This window comes from Meriones unguiculatus, chromosome 6 (genome assembly GCF_030254825.1).
Source record: "Meriones unguiculatus strain TT.TT164.6M chromosome 6, Bangor_MerUng_6.1, whole genome shotgun sequence".
NCBI classification, from domain to species: domain Eukaryota; kingdom Metazoa; phylum Chordata; class Mammalia; order Rodentia; family Muridae; genus Meriones; species Meriones unguiculatus.
The window spans coordinates 55,647,166-55,670,601 of NC_083354.1; the positions used below are offsets into that span (position 1 = coordinate 55,647,166).

Here is a 23,436-nt window from a genome sequence, read left to right on the forward strand (position 1 = left end):
CTGTCTGCCAAAACCAAAACTGTCCCATAAAATAGACTTACTACAAATAGCAAAAGTTTAGAGCAGTCAAGAAGGAAGTACCTTTGGTGTGCTGGGCAGAGAAGGACTTACTAAAGGAACACACAACTGTTAACCACACAAGAAGATAACATGCAACCTAAGAGATGCACTTACAAATGCTGTAAGTGAACATGGCTTAGTATATGCAACATAAAAGGAGCTCTAAAACATTTGTGAAAAAAGGGACAAGACAACTCACATGAAAAAAAGGGATTATAAAAACATAACCAGTTCAATAATCGGGAAGACACAAACGAAGACTACAACGCAATTTTATTTTACACCTACTGGATTGCTAAACATTACTGGATCAGTAACATTTCTTTAGAAAATGATTTTGGTGTTATTTTTGTTAAAACAAAACAAAACTGAGTGGCCATCCCAGCACTTCCACTCTTCAGTCAATAAGACAGTTAGGACAAGTCCTGGAACAAAATGCATTATAACTACCTTATTGTCGCTATCTTACTGTACAAGCTAAAGTGATATTATATGTATTTCTGGACTTTATAGCCACTCTCACTACATTCTAAATAAGCCTTCAGTCCTAACTGAATAGAGAGATACATAAAACCCTCACTGTCAAAGCTATGTTTTTGCCCAAGCTTTTAGGAAACTCGAGGCTCTTTTTTTCTTTCTCTCTTACAGATTGTAGCTCCCTAGAGGGTCTGATGAAATGGTAAAATCTGTGCAGGCTCTCGCCTATAAAAATTCACGACTAACTTAAAGAGCTTCATTCCTCCCTGAAGTCTTCGCACATGACCTCAGGGTCTCTGTTCCCCAGTGGAGGGCTCATCTCAAATTTGTTCTCTTGCTAGGGTTAGAGCTTAAAGAGATTTATTCAGCTTCCACCTCTGAGCTGCCAATCACATTTGCCTTTTAAATGTCCAATGTGTTTCTTCTTTAGAGCTAAGGAGTCGGTATATGGGGGGCTGCTGGGACTCACCATATCACTAGATGTGAAGGTCCCCAGATGTGCAGACTTGTCCACTCAGAGGGCAGCCATGAGCACCCATGAAGCCCTCTTCAGGCTTGTGCCTCAGAGACAAGGCTGCCAAGCATCTTAATATTCTGTGTATATTAAGGATTCCTATGCGGAAATCAGTCCAGAGGAATGCTGGAATGAATAATGTAAACAATCTCATACTTACAAATACAGGTTTTCCTGGGTAAATTATCAAGAAGCCTAGCAACATTGAAGAAGTAAAGTATCACCCGTCTACCTTCTAGCTGGCTCCATGAGAGAATAGAGGTTTGATTTCCTCTGAGCAATCATATTTTCAGATAATTCTTAAATACCCTGATTTTTCATAGTCACTAGCTATGATGATAAAAGTAAGAGGTTGAACTCACTGAAGGTGTAGTTTATCGGGCAGGTACAGTGACTCCGTGAGAAACACCGGGACTGTAACAGGTCATAGTAGGAGGATGAGGGGCCGTGGAGGGTGTGCACTCTAGGCTCTTGCGGGCTCTACCATTTACTACTATTTAACCGCTGCGCAGCTTTGAGCAAGTCTCAGACTTGGCAACATTGCAAAGAAATGTGAGGAACAACAGGAGTTATCTCATGAGATCATCATTTCAATGACATGAGATAACAAATATGAAGTGTTTATGTTGGCATCCAGCACGAGAGAAAAAAATTCAAAAGGGTAAATATTCTTTCTCCACATATTTCTGGACTTGTGAAGTTGGTTTGACATCTCCATTAATGGAGAAATTAAAAGAATATCGGTCTCATTACTCTTATAAAAGCATCTTGGGCCAGCAAGATGGCTCAGTGAAAAGATGTTTGCCATCAAGCAAACAGCTTCAGTTCAATCCCTCAAAGTCACGTGGATAATGGATAAGCATATGTTATCTTCTGAGGTCCACACGTGTATCATATAAGGAGTCTGCACACAAACACACACATACACCCCAAAGAAACAAAATGTAATTTTAAAAACCATCTTAGAGATACTAGTAAGTACTTAGGACAATGTGTATATAAGTGTATGTGCGTAAGTAAACACACACAGTTTAAATGAAGTTATACAAACTGGGGTGATAATGTTTTCCACCAAGGCTCATAGGCTACCTAACAACCACAAATCACAGTTCCGCTGGAGGAACTTCCTTCTGAGTTACTGGTCATGGGAGTTCAAGACAAACTCCACAACCAATATAGGCAATACACTGTAAGAGATACCCCACAAAAATACAGGCATTACACTATTGTTGCCTGCCAGAATGGAAGGTAGGTCCCTATTGCTGAATACGCCACACACTTCAGACACAGGGCTTGGATGGTTCTGCTGCATCTCGTGTGGAAGCCTTCTTCCTAAGGGCTATCTCTCATAGTACTAGAGGTGCTATGTAAGATACCTTGGGAGAAAAGTAATCAGTAGTCTCAAATATCTATAAAACCTTGACCCACAGCCATGACCTAGATGGAAAGATATTCCCAGGGTACAATAGTGGCACTTAGATCTTGGAGAAACCAAGAGTTTTCTGGTTGGACTTAAGGCACACTTGATGGGGGGGAAATAATCTCTGGTTCTGTAAACCTAGCTGACTAGCCATGGCTGCTGATGCTGTGGTCCTTAAAGGAGAATGTATTCCTCTTTCCTAGGCCACTTTCCTAAATCAGCATGACTTCTAACTGCGTTCTAAACACCTCTCCTTACACCCACAAATATGTGTAGCATTCATTCTTCTTCAGAGGAGCTTCATTGTTATAGTAGCTGGAAATCATTAGAGAAATCTACAACTGGTCAAAATGCAGAGAAACAACTCATTGTGAGGTGTGCAAGCCCAACAAATAAATCTACAACACAATTTCACACTTGAAGCTCAGGGAAGCTTGTAGAACAGCGGGTACAAATATTGCAGGAGCCAATATTTTCTGTGTCTTATGATGGGAAGCCACTCCCATGAAATCTCAAAAATATGGTCACTTAAATAAGCCCTATGAAATGACAACACCAGATAACATGCCAGCAAGAAGAGAGGAAGTCTCACAGGCCCCACCTTTAGGTGAAGAGCTACAAGCAATTAATGCCTGTTGTGAGGCAGAGATTCAGTCTTTTCCACGGACCTAGCCCCTGCTAGGTTATCCAATCACCCGTGATCAGTCCCAAGCACACACATGTATGAGTAACACTAGGCAGACTCAGCAGGCTGTATCCATATATTTATAGGCACACATAGTAAACAATAATGAGAGAAGAAGAGGTCATGAACTTTAGAGGGAGACAGAGGGACATAGGAGGACTTGGAGGGGAGGGAGATACAAATGATAAAAACAGCACTTGCGTATAAAATTTAAAAAGATAAATTTAAAAGAAAGCCACATGCAAGATTTTATGGCTCCTACTATATACAGTTTACACAAAGAACATAGTTCTGAAGATTATCTCAGAGCTGCACTTGTCCTTAATTCACTATTTAAATTTCTTGATGTTCATATAACACCAGTTAAAAGAAGCCAGGTTCAGTGATACACTCCTCTAATCTCTGCTCTTGGAAGGCAGAGGCAGGAGGATTATGACAAGTTTGAGTCTGAGATTTCTACATAGCAGATTCCAGGCTAACTGTGGATACTCTGTGTTTTATAGTTACCCTCTCCCCCCAAGGAATAAATTGTTTAATTCCAATAAGTGAAAAATCACCATATCTCTTAAATCAAAATATTCTGTAAAAGGCTGTTTCATATACATCGTGTATGGCTTCTTTTACTTTTTATCAAATATTTCAGATCTAAGAGAGAATAAAGATTTTTTTTAAATAAAAGCATATGATAGAAATATAAGTATGCTTACAATAAACAACATATTAATGAAGATAAAGAACATATTAATGAAAACTAATTACACTACAATTAAGTTTTGTCTAGTTGTCTAGACATTTTATTTATTATAAAATTCAGATCTTCGTAGTCCAAAATTGCTAAACTTGGTGCTTGCTATGAACCAACAAATACCTGTCAAGAAGTCATGTATCTCAGAACCTGCTGCAAGTGTGGCAAGGTGCAGAGGGGCCTAGGGACTTGGAAAACACAATCTTCTGGGTCAGAAGCTAAGCTTTTGAGTTCTGTCTTGATTCTCTGTTGACCTTGGCCCTGCTTCTCACTGATGACAGTGCTGGCCTAATCCGTTAACATTTCAAGATGCCGCCTTGTCAGTAGGAGCAGGTTTAACGACATAGATTTTTAAGGTCCTTGCCAGGTTCAAAATTGCATATTGAGCACACACACACACACACACACACACACACACAGGTCAGGAAGGCCTCCCCAGACAGCTCTATGAAGGACCAGGCATACTGTCTGTCAGGTCACAGACAGATTAATGTTTACTCGATGTGATAAGTTTCTACTCCCTCAAGCCTCCCCTTGCAGATGCTAAAATCTTTCGCTGCTTCACCACCTTAAGTATGCGATACATTTTCACAGACTATAGCTCAGTTGGTTCTAACCTCCACTAAAGAAGCGTTCAACACAGACTCTCCCTGCTTTCAGGCTTGCATGGAGCCCTGACACCTCCTCAGCTTTGGCTGGTACACAGTGAACACTGCAGAAGAGAAGGCCTGGAGGCATGGCTGGTGTGCACGCTCAGCGTCACTTTCTTGGCTGGCGTGATGATAGCTGCAGGCAGTAAAAAATATATATATATCACAGGTAGAGTTGGCTGTGTCACGCAGTTTAAGACAGATGCATCCTGGCAGCCATTGCAGCTGGACATCGCTCTGCAGTGTCCAGAGCAATGCTTTCACACCATAGGAGATTGGACAAGTTTTACCATGCTGGACCTTATTTGTGAGAGTCTCTGCAGCTAGTCTTTGAACCAGCAGCATAATTAACAAATATATTGAGAAAGAAAAGAAAAAGCTCGCGTTCTACAGTTCACCAACCACAAAGCCACTCCAGCCATATACGATCCTGCTGACACTTGAAGCTGTTTCAAACGCCGCACTTAACAAATTTTCCTCTAGGAGAAAACCCTCGGCTTGTAGTTACTATTGCAGTTCTGTCGAATGTTGGAAATGCCCTATAGAGATGATGGGGAAAATGCACTGAGGCCATATACATTATCCAAGCTAAATGAGAATGTGATCCGCTTTATATAACTCAGACCGAGTGGTCCACACACCCTACATCAGAAGCTCAAACTCACAGAGAAAAACCAGCCACCCAGGGGCAGTTTGCTTTGCCTTGAAGCCTTCTGTTTGTCAGAAGATGAAGAAATGTTGGACCGGGAATAGAAGAATTTATAAGGATGTGTGTAGGGATGGCACTCAGTGGCAAAAAAGCTTGCCTAACCTGTTAGATCCCCAGCAGGGTAACTCAACAAAACAGCTACAACAAAAATCAAGCAAAACAAACCCATACTAGAAACACACACACAAACACACACATACACACAAGGTCCAAGAAGCAGGAATCCAGACCTTTGAGATCCCGCTGCAGATGGCTGCCCTCCAGCCACCTAGAGCTCAGGCTCTGAATGTCACTTACCCTATGACCACACAGGAGATGGCTGTTCCCAAGAAGGCATACGTTAAGATGGATCCCAAGTTTTGAAAAAAGTGTCTCTGGGGAGAAACAGAAAATAATTCATGAAGCACATCTGCACTTCTCACTGAAACGGGAAATAAGAATGAGCCAAGCTGCTCACAGCCTTCCCGTCTCTCATTAGTTAAGCAATTCTTCTTGGAGCCTCGTCCCTGAAATTTGGTGCACCTGAGCATAAAGCCTGGTAAGTGATTTCTCCGCAAAGAATAAGGAGAAAAGAAAGGCAATGAAGAAAAAAAAATCTAGGAGATGATAGGCAGGGGAAAGATTACCCACAAAGCACAGAGACCCCAGAAGAGGGAGCAGCCTGGGCAATGAGCAGTTAGAAGGGTTTTGTAGACGTAACACCATTAACTTTTAAAATGTTATCCTAAATGATTTTAATGGCATCTGACTTTCACGGAATGTTCTTAATTCTCTTCCTCACACATCTTCTGGATGTGATGCAATCAAACGTTAAATGCTTTAGGAACAATGCTTTATGAGAGAAATATAAAATGATGCCCAGTACTGAGGCAGGGCATGCGGAAGGATGACCTGCAGGAGTTGAACCTTCTAAATCCTCCCAAATGCTTCTTAGTTAGAAATACTCCCTTCTGGGTCTTTAGTGAGAACTGAGCAGCCAGCGTTGACAGCAAGAGGGAGCCTAGAGTCCGCAAAACAAAACAGAAGGGGGAAAAAAAAAAACAACCAAACAAAACCTTCCAGGTTTGTAATGAAGAAGCTGCCTGGCTGCTGGATATGGCAGGCCAAGGGGAGGCAGTGCTGAGCCTCGGAAGTCTCCAAGGTGGTGTCCCAGCAGCCGAAGGGCAGCGTGTTCCCTCTGCCTCACCCTGTGGCACAACACTATCCACCTAGCTAACCTGTTGCCCTGTGACACGGACAGTCGTGCACTGTCAGGCAAGAAGAGCTCGGGGACTGAAAGCCGTGGCTCTCTTTGTGGAGGACCCAGTCTTCCTGACTTAAACCCAGGGTGAACGAGTATGTGAGCTCTGGGTGCACGCTCATCTGAGATAACACTGTTCCATGGTCAAGCTGCACAGGTCACAATATGTCATTTACAGACCTGTGAGCAGGCCACATGAAATAAACTTTGAAGGGTAATGTGGGGTTTGTTAATGTTTTGTTTAACACAGTATATAGTGCCAATACTATACTTCCTTTATGAAATCAGATTAAACATCATTGAGACGATTTACACTCTCTTTTTAAAATGCTAAGACTTTAATATCTACTGTACATGTTGCATTTACAGTGCATCTCACTTTTAGACAAGCCACAGCATTCATTAGCTATGTGCTGCTAAGCCCTGGATATAGGTTTAATAGATTTAAAAGAATTCCAAGATGGACAGGGCTGAACATTTCTCATATAATCTACAGAGTGTTATTATTACCAAATAAGAAATCCCATAAAAGAGAACTACTTTTCATTACTGTGGGCAGACTTTTCTATTTACTAATAAAAGAGGAGGATGCCCCTTAGCCTTACCTTCTTCAGACTGTATCCTGCATGAAATATAATGGGAGGCAGCAAAACGTTGAAGAAGATTTCGGGGTCAAATGTCATCTGCCAAAGAAGACAAAAGTAAAGTTAGACATTTGTTTACAAAACAGATACAAAACCTTTGTGAAGGTTGGTGGTGGTGCAGACTTTTAATCCCAGCACTCTAACACTTTGGAGGCTGAAGCAAGCGGATCTCTGAGTTTGAGGTCAGCCTGATCTACAGAGTGAGTGCCAGGACAGCCAAGGCTACACAGAGAAACCCTGTCTCAAACCAGCTAACCAACCAACCAATCAACCAACCAACCAAACAAACAAACAAACAAGACACCAACAGAAAAAAAAACAGAAAATATAAAATACAAAATTAAAATTAGAAATCTATAAGTACAGTATCACATAAAATAATACTTAAATCTGAAATGTATTTTTCCATCCTGTTACTAACAATAACAGCAAACAAAAATCTCAGCAAAGCCTCTCTGAGAAAGAAGACTTTTTCTCTTAACTTGGTTAGTCATTCCTAGTTTTATTTTATTATTCTAACTTTCACTCTGTAGTCCAAAATGGCCTTCCACTCAAAATCCCCCTGCCTCAGCCTGCCCAGAACTGGGATTGTAGGTATGCAGCGCCGTGCATAGCTCTCTCTGCAAAGCTCAAGTGTCTTTAATTATGTTTCACTGTCTTCTTAGTTGAAAAGCTGGAGTGCTCGGGCTTTTTCTGTTGATAAAGGTTTAAAATGTTTCCCAAATTAAAAAAAAAAGGGAGATTTTTTTTTTCTCTCATTTTCTCTATTTATCCAACTCTAAAGTTTAAAATACATTTCCAAACTGAGGAAAAACACATTTGAAAAATGAAAGTGCATTTTTCCAGCATTTATCCTTTGCTTTTTACTGGTGTTAAAATTTTTTTTTTGCCAAAAAAAAAAAAAAAAAAAAGAACTGATGTGAAGTATAATGAAATGAGGTGTGAGAATTCTTGAATCCAATATCTGCTGTACACTTGACAATTTGCAAAGAGCTCATTTGGCTTCTAAAACCATCCAACAGTAATCTTCATCTCTTCCTTTCTGTCTGTCTGTCTGTCTGTTTCTTTATCTCTGTCACTTTCTTCTCTCTCTTTCACACACACACACACATTTCATCTGATGCCTGGGTTTCACGCTATAATGTACAGTCTTCCCCTTGTCGGGTGCCTTTCCCCTCCCTTCTCAGGAGGGGCTTTGCTGTGGATCTGCCTGACCTCTCCATCCAGGATGCCTCTTCTCTGTTTGTTCGCAGCCTTTGGCCCCTCCCACTACTATGGTTTCTGACATAACTCTGAGTGGTGACTGCCTTGCAGTTTTTTCCATTAAATCAGGAGAAATCCTCCTTTTCCAAGGTTATAGTGAAGCCTTATCAATCCTGCTTCACCTCAGTCCCTCCCTGTGTCTAGATGGCAGCTCAGTAGATATTTACTGAACTGAAAAGAAGAGAGAATTACGTTTGAGAATCAAGCCTGTTGAAATGGAGTGAACCATGCTTGGCCTCATCACAGGTGAGGATCATGTAAGTGAACGTTCAGAAGAGCCTCCCTTGGACTCAGCCTTCGCCTTCGGATGGGGAGGCCACTGTCAGGCCTTGTACTTTCCTTTCTACGTACTCAGTTTCAACTCTGCTCGTCTAATATGTAGGGAGAGAAGGTGGGAGAAGTGGGAGCTGCTAACTAAGCCTGGTCCCCTCCCACAAGCCCAACGAGGCCCCCACTGAAGGCATACTCCTGTATCAAAGGGACTCTAGACATGTTATCTGTGCCCTCAACTTCCACCAGAGCCCTATGCTACACTGTCCTCGTTACGATGATCAGTCTCGTAGTGAAACACCATGACTAGATCAAGTAGGGAGGAATGGATTTATTCCGTTTGCACTTCTACATCATAGTCCGCTGTTGAAGGAAGTCAGGACAGGAACTCAAACGGGGCAGGAACCTGGAGGCAGGAGCTGGGGCAGAGCCACAGAAGAGAGCTGCTTATTGGCTTGTTCCTCATGACTTGTTCAGCATGCCTTTTTATAGGACCCAGGACTACCAAGCCCAGGGATGGCAGCACCTGTAATGGGCTGGACCCTCTCCCATCAATTGCTAATTAAGAGAATTAACTGCCTGGATGCATTTTCTTAATTTCGGTTCCCTTCTCTCAGGTGACTTTAGCTTGTGTCATGTTGGCATAAAACTACCCAGGACAGACATGATCTGTTTTCTGCCTGAACCCCACAGCCCTGTTCTTAGGATATTTTGCTCCACGACCTACCTCAATATTAGTTTATCGAGCCATGAGAATAGTCCTCAACCATCTCACTCCAAGGCTATCTAAACTCATAGTACTGCATAACTACCAGGTAGTAACTGACCAAACAGCTTAGAAATAGAAAAGTCCAGCACAGAGTAAAAATGGAAGAGATGTCTTCGTGGTATCCGCTAGTCATTCCGGGGGACACGGTGGAATACTCCGGGTGACATTTTGTTGGGCACCCACAGGAAAACTGAGACATAATCTCGCCTGGCTGTGACCCATCACTGTGTCACTCATTCTGAGAGGTTTGCTAGGCTCCAGAGATGAAAGGTCAAATTCATTTCACAAATGAAAAGCAAATAAAAAAGGAGGCTCAGATATCCTGCATATCATATCGGATATTTACATCACTATTCTTTAAAACAGCAAGATGACAGTTACAAAGTCGCAATAAAATAATGCTATGGGCTGGGGGTCACCACAAGATGAGGGACTGTACGAAAGGGCTGCAGCAGTAGGGAGAACACTGCTCCAGAGCCTCTCTGCTGGTGCAAAGGCAGGAGAAACTAACTGATCAGTTCCTTGTTAACTAAACTGACTAACAAGCTTCCCAAGGGGCAGTGAGTTCTGTGAAGAAAGTGATTCAGGCTATGATGTCCAGCAGGCTCTCCTGAGGGATCCTTGAGGAGGTAACATTCAAGCCGATGTGAAAAGTCATGAAAAGGCACAGAGAAGAAGGAAAAACCAAGGCAGAGACAATAACGCTCACAGAGATCAGAGTCAGGGAGCAGAATGCCAAGGCTGGCGTGGGTAGGTCAGGCTAGCCAGGTGGGAGTGTGGCTGAGGAGACCACAGAAATGAAAAGTGAGACTTTCGGGAAACTGGTTAGAAACAGTTCCAGGAGGGAGCTGGAGTGCAGATAAGACAGATCCGACCTGAGGCTTCAAGACAGTGGTTCTCAACCTTCCTAATGTTGGGACCCTTTGATACAGTTCCTCCTGCTGTAGCGACTCCCAACCATAGGATTATTCACTGCCACTTCCTAACTGTAATTTTGGCATTGTTATGAATCATAATGTAAATATCGGATATGTGACCCCTGTGAAAAGGTCAGGTTGAGAACCATTGCTTAAGGGGAAGCTCTTGGTAAGGACTGCAAAATCCAGGCTTGGTGCTGAGGAAAAGAGAACATTTTTCCGGAGGTTCTAGGAGACAGGGTGGAAGCTGACAAACAGGAGGTAAATATATATATATATATATATATATATATATATATATATATATATGAAAGGAAGAATTACTTCTACAAGCAAAAAAAGCCTTTGGCCCATGTTTGCTCCTCTACCTATATATACACACTCACAGGTGCACATATGCGAGCATACAAACACATACATACACACACATACACAGAGAGACAGAGACACAGAGTGAGAGAATATCTCACATTATGTGAACACAGTAAAACCTGTCATCTTTTGTGCACACTCAAAAAAGTCACTCGGAAGACAGACAGCAGTCTTCACATAGAATGAAATCGGTGTTCACCCAATACATAGAGCAAGCTACCCACTCCTTTTAAAAAGTTTAAGAATGTTGCCAGTGTTTGTGCTTTATAATTTATTCTCAGTTCTTCAGACATCTTCCGTTTGCTTTAGACATTCCATACCAGGCTTTACAACGCTAATGTTTTAATTCCAATTTCCTTACTCTCCACACTTCCGGCTTTTAACATAAGAAAACCAAGGCGGTAAGTCAAAAGACCCTACTTCAACCCCCAAATCCCCTTTGATCTAGACTCTTCATCACTTAGGTTACCTGGCATCGTTTTAAGAGTGTGGGCCTAAGAGCCGTGCTGCCTGGGTTCAAATCTCATCTCCTTGGCCTGGGGGGCTAACCACTCTCCGAGTGCCTTGGTTTCTTTGTTGTGCAATAAACACAATGATACTTTGTGTACAGGTAAGGTAATTAGAACACTTCCTGGCGCCTAGCTAGCAGTTCTTCAGCGTTCATTACTAATAACAATCAAATCTAGGGTCAAAAATTTTCACACATTGGGCCTGCGAGAAAGCTCAGTGAGTGTCTTAGTCAGGGTCACCATTGCTGCAATGAAACCCCATGACCAAAAGCAATTCCAGAAGAAAAGAAAATTATTCAGCTTATGCTTCCATATCGTTGTTCATCATCAAAGGGAGTCAGGACAAGAACTCATGCGGGGCAGGAACCAGTAAGCAGGAAGGCATCTGCTTACTGGCTTGCTCACCATGGCTTGCTCAGCCTGCTTTCTTATAGAACCCAGGACCAACCAGCCCAGGGATGGAATCACTCACAATGGGCGAGGCCCTCCCCCAGCAATCACTAATTAAGAAAATGCTCGAACAGCCTGATTATAGAGCCATTTTCTTAACCAAGGTTCTCAGATGACCTCTCAGATGACTTTAGCTTGTCTTGAGTCTGCATAAAACTGTCCGGCAAAACGAGTAAAGGTGGTTTTGGCAAAGCCTGATGACCTGAGTTCAATATTTGGGATACACATGGTAGAAGGTTTCATCATGGCATTTTCCAAACAAAAGTTATTTTCCAAACAATAAAAAGCTACATACTGTCTTACTTTTGCAATTATAATAATTACATTTCTTCCCTTTTTTTCCTTCCAAACCTCCCATATAACCGCTCCCTGCTCACTTTCAAACTCAAGGTCTCTGTATTCATTGTTATTGTATGCACATATGCATATACATATATATTCCTTAACATAACCTGCTCAGTCTGTATACTGTTACTTGTCTGTGCTGGTATGTACGTTTTCAGGGATGATCATTTGTTACTGGATAATCAGTATGTTCTTCCATGGGGAAGACTATTTCTCTACTGAAACCAGCACTTTCATTTTCAGGCTCTCCTGTCCTGTGTAAAGGATGGGTAGAGATTTTAACGGTCCTTCTAGGTCGACTCTTCCTGAGATGGCCCGCTACACCGACATTGCTTTAGATGTGTGGAACATCAGTGAGTGTTCCAACTAGAGGACCAACGCACAGCTGTGACCATCTCGAAGGCTGGATCTGGGTGACACAGCCTCCTCACAGAAAAACCCCTGCCTCTGCAGCTTTCCTGCAGGAATCAGGCTAACTGCCGATGCAGAACTTTTCAATAAGCAGAGTAGCCCGCTCCCTGCACGCGGGGGAACTAACAGGCCACTGGATTCTAGTTTCTGGAGCAGCCAGACGACGCTGGCAGGCTGAGAGCGGCAAGCCGCACAAGGGGATTTATTTGTGTATACAAACAGATTTGTGTTCCTTTCAGCCTAGCTCTAGGCTTAGTCGTTGCTAAATCAGAGTTCTGGGAGTGACTCCAATCCAGACAAGTTCTCAGAAATGGCTGGATTTGCTGCTGTCTCAGCCTCTATTGGAAATCTCACATGTCTTTCCCCCGCCCCCCTCCAGATTGTGCTCTGCTCTTGGCCCTGGCAGTGAACTATTCACCTTGAAAATTAACATACTGGGGGAGGGGCGGGGTCTAAGTAAAGGGTGCAAGAGAAGATCGGAGAGCCAAAAGGATTTAAATATATCTCTCAAGACACAAAGTAGGTGAGACCCTCAGACCCTGCCCATCAGAACTTCACCGGATCAGAAACTGAGGTGTGGCCACTAGCCACGTGGTATGGTGAGCTCTTGAACTGAGGGACCGAATGTTTGCCTCTGACACTGGCGGCTAGTGGAAGTCAGATAGCATATGAACATGCACACAGCCAGCAAGACTACACATTCTCACCAGTTAGCTGCCAAACGTTCTATTTCACTGTTCAAGATGCGGCTGATTTAAAACAACAGACCTAAGATGCTGAGATGGAAGGGTTATCTGCGTGTCAAGAAAACAGATTTTTAAGCATCGGAATTAAATCTTAAAGACAAAGCGAGGATAGTAAAATATCAAGTGTGTTCACAATAGTGCAGTATATTTGAAATGCCGTTTTGCATATGCCCGAGTATTTGACTAGAACGGCCCACACATATGTTCACAGAGATAACTAGTTAAGAAAATTTCCAAGAACAGGAAGAACATTCCAAGCTTCATCCTCAAGGCTTCGGAAGGTTATAGCTCCAAAACTGTGTTTGGGCCTGAATATACAATGACGCGCTATGACTTGTCTGACAAGAAATGCCAGTGTTCTACTGGCCTATTAAGTAAATAAGCACTAAAGTAACCACACTGGCGAAAGACCATGATTGATGTGGCCTCATACTTCTGAAGATGTCTTTGAAAAACAGTATTTCAACACCTCTGACAACATTTTTGAGGGGTGGCTGGCAAATACAATTATCCCTATTTTCCAGAGACAGGAGATGAAATTGATGGCACACCCAGTGTCAGTCAACATGACTGGGATCTCACTGGGAAGTGAATGCAGATGCATGGACCAACTAAATGTATACTTTCCAACCGAACTAAGTTCGTATAACGTAGCAAGATTTGAGACTCAGAACTAGGCTTTTGTTATTTGGGAAGTAGCTGATTTCTTTGGATAAGTAAAAAACAGCTAGCAAAATGATGTGTTCAGTCCCTTGTGATGTTTTCAGTCATTGAAAGCTTAGCAAGCCTTTTGGGACAAAGAATATGAAGGTACATTGCATAATAGAGTGGTTCCGTGATGGCTATAAACAAAGAAAGGCAGCAAATGGCATTCCCACAAGACAAGGCTTTGAGGTAAGCTGTAATTTGGAGTTCTCCAGCACAGAGACACTACTCTGGCATGGCTGGCCTATGGGAAGTCTTGATAGCAAAGCAGTAGATGAGCTGGGATTTGCGGTATGGATGAGGATCTACCCATGGGCTCCCTACATGCAGAGCCATGCTCACTTACTGGCTATAGACTCCATCGGCCAGGGTACTCCAAGCCACAGGGAAAGCAAGGAGATTTTGAGCGTTCAATTACATCTGATAGCAAGTAACTTAAGATGTTTTTCAATTCCCCAACAAAAAGAAACAAACTAACAGGATGGATGCAAGAATAAGACCCATCATTCTGCTGTGTACAAGAAACACACCTCAGCAACAAAGATAGACATTACCTCAGAGTAAAGGGCTGGAAAAAAAAAAAGGTTTTCCAAGCAAACAGACCCAAAAAGCAATCTGGGGTGGCCATTCTAATATCTAATAAAATAGACTTTCAACCAAAATTAATCAAAAGAGATGGGGAAGGACATTTTATACTCATCAAAGGAAAAATCCACCAAGATGACATCTCAGATCTGAGCCCCTATGCCTCAAATGCAAAGGCTCTTACATTCATAAAAGTAACATTACTAAAGTTTAAATCACACATCAAACCCTACACATTAATAATAGGGGACTTCAACATCTATTTCTCACCAATGGATAGGTCATCAAGACAGAAACTAAACAGAGAAATAATGAAATTAACCCACATTATGAATCAAATGGACATAACAAGATATCTATACAACATTCCACTCAAACACAAAAGAATATTTTCAAATGCTGAAATAAGTGAAGATATGTTAAAAAGTGGAATCCATAACCTGGATGCATTTTTAACACAAATAGGAGACTTTAAAGTGATCTTGGATGACTTGGGGCACACAGCCACAAGATACATCTGGTGATGGCCCACGCATGTGCTCGACCTTCCTTCTACCCCAGCTTGACTTTGGTGTGAACTATAGAAGTGAGAGGAAGAGCAGACTCGAAATAGTTAACAAGACTATGCCGTGATACTTACTAATATGAGCTTTGTCTCTTTTTTCAAGTTCTCTTAGTCTCATTTTATTTCCTCATTTTCACTGTGAGTAGGTAGTGTCTTCAGAGAAGTAATGAACTTGGAGGATTCTGTTACAGATCTGAGTCTAAATGAAGGAAAATACTAATGGTCTAGGGGTTGGAGATACAGGGCCCACCTACAGAACAGAAATAAACAAGACAGAGGGATGGAGGAGGGGAAGCCCAATGGGCCCACACTAGTCCAGACTCTCTCAAATCCACTGGCAGTTATTTTGAACTCTGTTCACTCAAAGATGAGGAAAATTCAAGACCCTTTCATAAACAAGATCACAGACTAAGTGGCTATCACAAATATAATATTGTATTTGACAATGGTATAATTTGACAATGGCTATGAAAAATACTGTCTATACACACTTGATTTGGTAACATCTAATCTGAATTTTTTTTTTCTTTTTTTGCAAATAGACTTGCATGCATGGGAACCCTAACAAAGCATAGAAGATGGAGAGATGAACCATGGCCTGGTTGGTACACTGTGATATAATCTGCAGCTGAAATTTGATGTGACTATTAGAATAGCTAAGGAAGCAGCCCATCAATGGGCAAAGTTGTTCTCCGCCAGTTGTCAACTCAAACGGACAAAGGGCAGAACAGCACGCATGTGGCTGAAACTGCACAGGATTCGTACACGCCATTTCCTTCTTGTCCTGGCCAGAAATGTAGACTGGTTCCTCACTGTCAGGTGGGGGTCTATGAGTTCCAACTGAATCCAGATGGAAGTAATAGATACTCATTCCATCTTTGCTGGTCTCTCTCTCACCCCCTCTTTATCCCTGAATTTCTCAGTCCAAACCTCCCTACCAACATTTCTATCCATCTCTACACTGCTGACCTCTCATGTACTTCTCTCTTAGCAGCAAAATGAGGCCGACAGAGAAGACATTGAATGGATGCTTCAGCGTTCCAACATACCGTTTTGAATCTTTTAAATGCTGAGTCATGTGACTGTCTCACCTACTCAAAGAATAATGTGTGTGGGTTTGTTTTTTTTTTTACCTTTAAAAAGATAAGTCCTTTGAGATTAGTTTGCAGAGACATCAAAGTTGAGCTGGGTGAAAGGAAAACATTGTCAGGCTGCAGTTGCCAAAGCCAGCACAGGGGACTGTGAGTGCTAAAGGAGGTGACTGTGACGGAATGAGAAGAAACAAACCCAGGAGACAGCTATTCACTCAACAAGGATTTGCTTAAAATAAACCTGGCATATGGCAGAGAGGATTAGCAGGGCTTAAGGTTGAAATGGAGAGGTAAAAATGAAAGAAAAAAAAAAAAAAAAAAGAGGGGAGACCTATGTTTTTACACCTGACAAAGAATGTGTCTGAGAAGCCGCTGACTTGGTGGGGTTGAGAGGGTCAGGACCCCTGAGGCCTCCTGCGCTTCGGCTCGCTGAGCCCGACTGTCTGGAGCAGTTGGAGAAGTATACTTGATGGAAAGGTCAGAGTCAAGGAGAAACACTCCAGAATCACGGGAGTGCATCGGGGTCTCAGGGGAGTGAGTGCCATGGAAAAAAGAAGAGGGTAGAAGGCAAAGCTGGGAGGGGGCGGGAAGAGAGAAAAAAAGAGAGACAGAAATGAGAGAGACAGACCGAGAGAAAGGCAGAAAGAGACAGAGGCTGAGGGACAGAGATATGGGGGAGGTGGGAGGCAGGAAGACAAAGAGCTCAGCTGCAGAAGATCCCGATAAAGAGCTACAGAGAGTGGCTGCTGCTGGGTGCAGGTGCCAGCATCAGTGACAGATGTGCAGGGAGACTGGGGCTTTGTATACATAACCTTGTTCTCAGAATAATCGCTTAGCACCACATCTGGGACACATTTTCCCCAGTTATTCACTGTGTGTGTGTGAAATCCAATCACTTCAGACAGGGACAAGAATGCAAACCTTCAAAATGAACTGTGCTCTTGCTCGTGAATGATATCCGAGATAGGCCGAGAAGGGGCAGACTCCCCCTACCCTACCCATATATGTCAGCTACTAAACAGGAGTTTGAGGATTGAGATTTCATGCTTGGGAAGAATTGCTGATCCTTTTGGGTTGCCTTCCATGGAGAAGTGGGCACAGGGGTTGTGAAAGAAGTCTGTGCCGAGAAAGTAGGCACAGTGGGCTCTCGGCCCCTCTCTTGGGCAGTGGTTGTCTTAGGGACCTGGAAATTGGAACTATATAAAAAGACATAAATGGAATATAAATGACTATAATTGGCAAATAAAGGAAAGAGCAGTAAGGGGACAAAGATGACAAGCAGGAAAGAAGGAGAAGGATGGGGGCCAGACCGAGGAGTAAAGCAAAGTGAAGACATTGACAGAGCTTAGGAAGCAAAGCAAGTGGCTAAAGCAATAGTGTGAATAATGATGAATTCACCTTTAAATCAGTGAAGTCTTACTCAGGATGGACTTGACCACAAGAAGGGGTGGCGATTCATGCAGAAAAAGCTCTTACATATCTCCAGATGTTTACGCAGAATCCTTACGTCTTAAATATAGCTGGTACTTGTCAGAGAGGGAGGATGTGTTTTACATAGACTGGTGCTTATGGACAGAGGGCCATCAGAAGGAGGCCTCCTTAGAGGAGCTACACCAGATGGGAGGCAAGAGGAGGTGGGGTGCTCACCCTGTGCCAGCTCAGCACCTGCCAGGGTTCAGCTTCCTTTCTTGCCCAGGCTCAACTTCCTTTCCTGCTGAACCCTGGAGCAGTCAAGGCGTTTGTGTCAAGTCCTGATCACACGGGGGCAGCACCGGGCTTGAAAATCCTAAGCTAGGAATCATCTCCTTTATTTTATTTCTGGTTTTAATTTTACTTCAAGAATTTTTTTTTTTTTTTAATGGAGTGGTGATCTATAGCCCTGGCTAGTTTGGTCCTAACTATGTAGACCAGGCTGATCTCAAATTTGCAGCAAACCTCCCACATCAACCCCCCCAAGTGCTAGAATGGCAGGCATATAATCCTCCCTGCTTGCTTCTGAAAATTGTAAGTGATTTGTGTCTAGATGAAGTCTGTCTTCATCTCAACCAAGAAGCAAGGCACACACAGAAGTCAGTGTTCTTTCCTTCCTCTGCTATAGTCTTTAGTTTTGTAAGATGTATCAATAAAAAAATAATCAGGACTGTGTATTATCTGCATTGTAAGAATTTGGCAAAGATCCTTTTTGTAAAGATCCTTTTGTATCCTGTCTTCTATGTTTGGCATCGATTTTTAAATTTGTCTATATTAATGAGCACGTGGATTTGTGTCTATCTGCTTAAACTGCGTTGGGAACATTCTATTGGATGACTAGATCAGGATTTGGGGATTTTGTTTTCTGACAGACAGGTTGGTCACTATCTTCCACAAACACGAAATACTCTAGAGTAAGCCTCTAGAAGTGGACTGTTAAACAGTAAGCAACACTGTCTCTCTATAGATGCTACCACAGTTACACCCATTTACATTCTCACGGGAGATTCTTAGACCATTTCTTCCGATTCCAGCCAACACTTTGTACTGATAATTTCCTAATTTGTTGGCAATCTGATCAATATTAAACATTACGTTGTTTGTTTCCCATTACTAATGAAATAAGTATATATATTTTGCTTGTTGGTCTTTTGTATTTCTTAAGGGAAATTCCTGATCATCTATTTTATCCAGTTTGGCTTTCCTTATTGATTAGTTTATTCACAGAATCTGGTTACAATTCTGTTTAGTTGCTTATATTCTTCTGGTCCTATTATCTCCTTCGACAATTTGTGTTTTCAACATTGTTGAAAATCTCTTTTGAAACTTTCTAGTCTTATTATGTCCTTTAACCATTCGTGTTTTTAATATTGATGAAAGTCTCTTTCGAAACTTTCTAGTCTTATTATAGCTTTCAACAATTTTTGATTTTAACATTGACAAAAGTCTCTTTCATAACTTTAATAGTGTGAAATTTGTGCATTTTTATAGCATTTGAGTTATAGTGATGGATTTTTTTACCATATTCTGATACCATAACTATATTTTCTCCCCAATTTTACCAATTTTATATTAGTGTCTACAATTAAGTCTTTAGTTCATGTGAAATGAGTATATTACAGCCATGAATGGGTACTCACTAATTTTTCTTCTGCCAGCTGTCCCAGAAAAGGTCCTAGGTTTCAATAGTTTGACTTTTCCCCATGCATTTCTGTTGGATTTGTGGCCACTGTCTAGTGCTTTTCCAAAGAAATAGAAGGCATTTATTTCAATAAATATTTTATTCCTACTGTCAGAGAGATGGCCCACTCAGTGCTCCAAAATACAGAGACAGCTTTAGATAGATAGTATTCACTAAAATTTCATTCACACCAAATTTAAAAAGGACACACATGTGAAACACGAGTCCATCCATGCACGACACTGGAGTTTCTAAACATCTGAGAAAAGGTATAAGTTTATGTAAACATGGGAAGGCACAAAGTTTTAGGTCCTGTCTGAACTTCCTAGAAATAAATAGATATACTATGATAGCCTGGATCTATTGTGGTGGTACAATGTAGAATTATCTGGATTCTTTCTTTCCAAAATATATTTTTCTGTCTATCTAAAATGGACATTGTATGACATTATCAGGAAGTTATAGTGACCATTGTAATAAAATTCACATTGCAAGGAACAAAAATTATACACATTACAACGAAACTGGAACAAGAAAGGAAGAGATTATCCGTATACTTACCATTTATCAGTTCATCATCATGATCAACAAATTATATATTTCCATGATGCTATTTTGGTTTTAAGCTTCCTTTACACACGGCACTCAGATTTTCCACTCAACAACCTTTGCAGCTAAATATTGTGGAATGCCTTGTTTTCACAGATGTGGAAGGAAAGCCCTGGTGTGTGATTGGCCGAAATTCACATACCTGGTAAGCAACATAGCCTAGACTCCAACTATAGCTTCCAACTGGTTTATTGACAGCAAAAGTGACACCAGTAGGAAAAGAAAAAACAAGCAAACACAAAAACCAAAACCAAAACCAAAAAACAATCAACACAGTGAGCTCCTACCTAGATCCAGATGTTATTCTAAGTTCTTTGCATGTGTTTTTTTTTATTTGCAATTCATGATGGTCCTGCACTGTAATCAGAAATATCTTTTTTTAATTGATCTTTTTCTGTTTTAAATTTTTAAAAATTTTATTGCAATTTATCACTTTGTATCCCAGCTGTGACCCCCTCCCTTGTCCCTTCCCAATGCTGCCCTTCCTCCATCTTTTCCTCCTCTGCCCCTCCCCCAATCCACTGATAGGGGTGGTTCTCCTCCCCTTTCACCTGACCTTTGCCTATCAGGTCTCATCAGAAATACCTTAATTATAAAAATGGGGAGACTGGACTTAAAAAGGTTGCCTAGAATTTCTAAAACCACGTGGATATAGAGCAGCATTTGAACTAAGTCATACAGCTCAGGGACTGGCCTCTTAGCCACAGTAACCGCTCTGCACCCAGAGGAAGATTGAGGTCATCCGGGCTGCTGTCGCTCATCACCCACCATGTAAGAGGTGTTCCAGCCCGGCACCATGGCACCAAATCACCAATGCTCGGACAGACGCCTGTCTTTTGCTTGAGTTTCTTGGTCTCACAGACTACTTCTCATTATCACCAACGTGACTCCTTACTGCAGTGATCAGATAGCCTGGCTGTGCATAACACCTCTTGTCCTCTCATAAATGCAGCTCCCCCCTTCACCCTCAAGTTCCAGCCCGCGAGACAAACGCAACAGCTGCGTCCTCCTGGCCCTGGATGCCAAGACTTCTGATCTTTTAACCAGCTTTACCCTTGGGAAAACTGCTTCTGATTTCTCCCGGCCCTGCCCTCCCCGGGTTGGTGGCCTGCCATGTCTGTGGTTCTAGCATGACAGGGCAACTCAATTATGACTGCCATAGGGTGGACAGAAGACTAAGGAACAGGTGGACAAGAGAAGGACCTGTGCTCCTGTCTCTCCTCAGTGACCATTTCTCAGGACCTATGCATCCAACACATTCTTCCATCAACAATGACTGCTTTTTTCCCCAGTCTAGAGTGGATCTTACCCTTGGCCATCCTTGATACCTCAGGCCAAAGACACTGTGCTTCTAGTATGCAAGGCACAGGGGAATCCCAGCCCCACGGTTTCTTTTCTACACCTGGCAACTGTTTTGAGTTTGCCTTATCCTTACCAGGCTCAGCCATGACTTGTGCATACAGCTTCCCCTTCCTAAGATCTCACCAGGGAGCAACTGGCCTGAGAAGCTGAACTTGGAAGAGCTGAGTCAGCAAGAAGCCCGGTCAGAGCAGGCAGGATGGGGGCGGAAGGAGTGCACGCTGACCTCAGCAGAAAGTGTGATTAAAATCAGGCAATGCGTTTTGAAATGGTGCATTCACCTTAAAAATGACTCATGAAAAAAGCAGCACCAAACCTCCTCCATCGACCTACCTCACTCTTGGGGAAATAAATGCCTGTCAAGGGCAAATGTTACAGAAACAGGAAATGGAAACAGACTAATATTTACAACATGTCTGACATTCACAGTTGGTTTTGGAAAGCAAACTTCTGCTTATAGGTATCACCAATGCCTACGTTATAGATAAAGCAACATTTGCTGAGAGAAATGAAGCTTGCTGGCCCTGTTTCTGAGAGCAGCAAAATGAGATTCATTCCTGAGTCTAATTGGGGGGCATGACGCACATCGTATTAGGGGGCACGAAGCTCCACCTAACAGCGGAGTCTTCACGATAGCCATTGTGGGGAGACATTCTAGGGAGCTAAAAACCGAGATGTTTGGCTCCTTCCAATTATCCTGAAAATATAATTACTTAAGCACATGTCCTATGCTGGAAAATCGTGTCTGTTAAGGGAATAAAATCTCCCAAGTTTGGTCTGAAACCCTTTCCAATTTCTGTGGTGTAGATTTCCATCATGGCCCATTTCATGCTGCCATACTCAACAACTGGTTCAACAGATACAAAAAATTGACTGAACAATCAGCTCACAAGAGCTGGGAGAAGCCTGCCCTCGAATTCCAGCGGGCTCCCTTGAGTTCCACTCTGCGTTAACTAACAGGTGTGGTGTGAGGACATAAATTCTAGCTTGGGGAGGTCAGTCTTTTCAACGCCGTGAAGTGCCATCTACGTTAGAAGCCTCTCCGATGAATACTTTGCTGCTCCTGCCTCCAGGGGTGTGATCCGTCTAGTCAGCGAGTGCCAAGGCTACAGAGCCACTTCTCCCAAGGCCACACCCTGTCCAGAGTGTCTGCTACCCAGACACGGAATGGCTCCGTCCTTTAGGGGTGGGGCGGGATGGTTCAGAGGACCACGGAGACAGCGAAATCCTCGGCCTGTTTCTCCTCTCACATCCTTCAGCGCTAGGCTTCCTCCTCCTCTAGTTTTAAGTCCGACTCCCAGGCACTACGCCCTGCCCACCGACCGCTGCCTCTGCCTTGGGCCCACGCTTCGGAGCTCAATAATAACCGGCAGAGGGAAAGGCAAGATTAGCTTGACTTCTGATAGCAAGCTCAGCCTGAGGCAGAGCTGCACCAGTCAGTCCCCAGTAGGCCTTGCAATGAAACATGATCTGAGAGGCACCGAGGTGGAGCTCAGGAGCAGAATGCTCGCTTAGCATGAGTGAGCCTGTAGGTACTATCCCACTTCCACAAAACAACAGTAACAACAATCATAAATGTACAAACGTATTTTAGAAATAATGTACAAATATATTTTAGAAAGGTATGAGGCACAGCGGAGAGGCGCCTTGCCCTCTGCCTCAGCTTAAGACAAGCTGGCTGCCTGACCCTGGTGTGAAGCGAACCCTTCAGTTCAGCCTGCTCTGTGTCTACCACCCCAGCTGTACAAGCTATTAGGGAGGCGCTGGCAGGTGGCCCGAGGAGGAAAGTGGGAGTACCATAGGACAGAGCTTTATATAGCTGCTCCCTGGAGACCAGCGATGATGAAAGTGCGGTTCTGCCAGTCTAGTGTTTTCAAAGGAGCAAGGCAAAAGGGGAAACGGAGAAAGAGCCACTTTATTTTATCTACTGAAGCTCGGCGTATAATAGGAAGTCTCTTTCTTCCCCTGCTCCTTCTGTGTCTCCTCTATGCTCAGACTTCTCTTGGGCCTCTCTGCCTCCCCATTTCCTTGTCAGAGTATTTGAAAGTGAGATTTGTCCAGTCCTCTGAGAAACAAAAACTATTTTGGAGCCTGTGTAGTTCACCCTGAGGATAAACCTGTGACACACTTCATTCATTACAAAATAGCCAGCCTTTGCGACAGGACACCATGGCA

The 23,436-nt window shown here is 42.7% G+C and overlaps 1 protein-coding gene across 2 annotated transcripts in view; it reads right to left on the reverse strand.

The window, feature by feature from the left end:
• Slc9a9 (solute carrier family 9 member A9) overlaps positions 1–23,436 on the reverse strand; it is a 540,735-nt gene that overhangs the window by 492,023 nt on the left and 25,276 nt on the right. For both annotated transcript variants that reach the window (XM_060385517.1, XM_060385518.1), the window contains exons 3-4: positions 7,106–7,183; positions 5,558–5,634 (exon numbers count right to left, since the gene is read on the reverse strand). In XM_060385517.1, the coding sequence (XP_060241500.1) occupies positions 5,558–5,634; positions 7,106–7,183 (155 nt within the window). The remainder of the gene's footprint in view (positions 1–5,557; positions 5,635–7,105; positions 7,184–23,436) is intronic.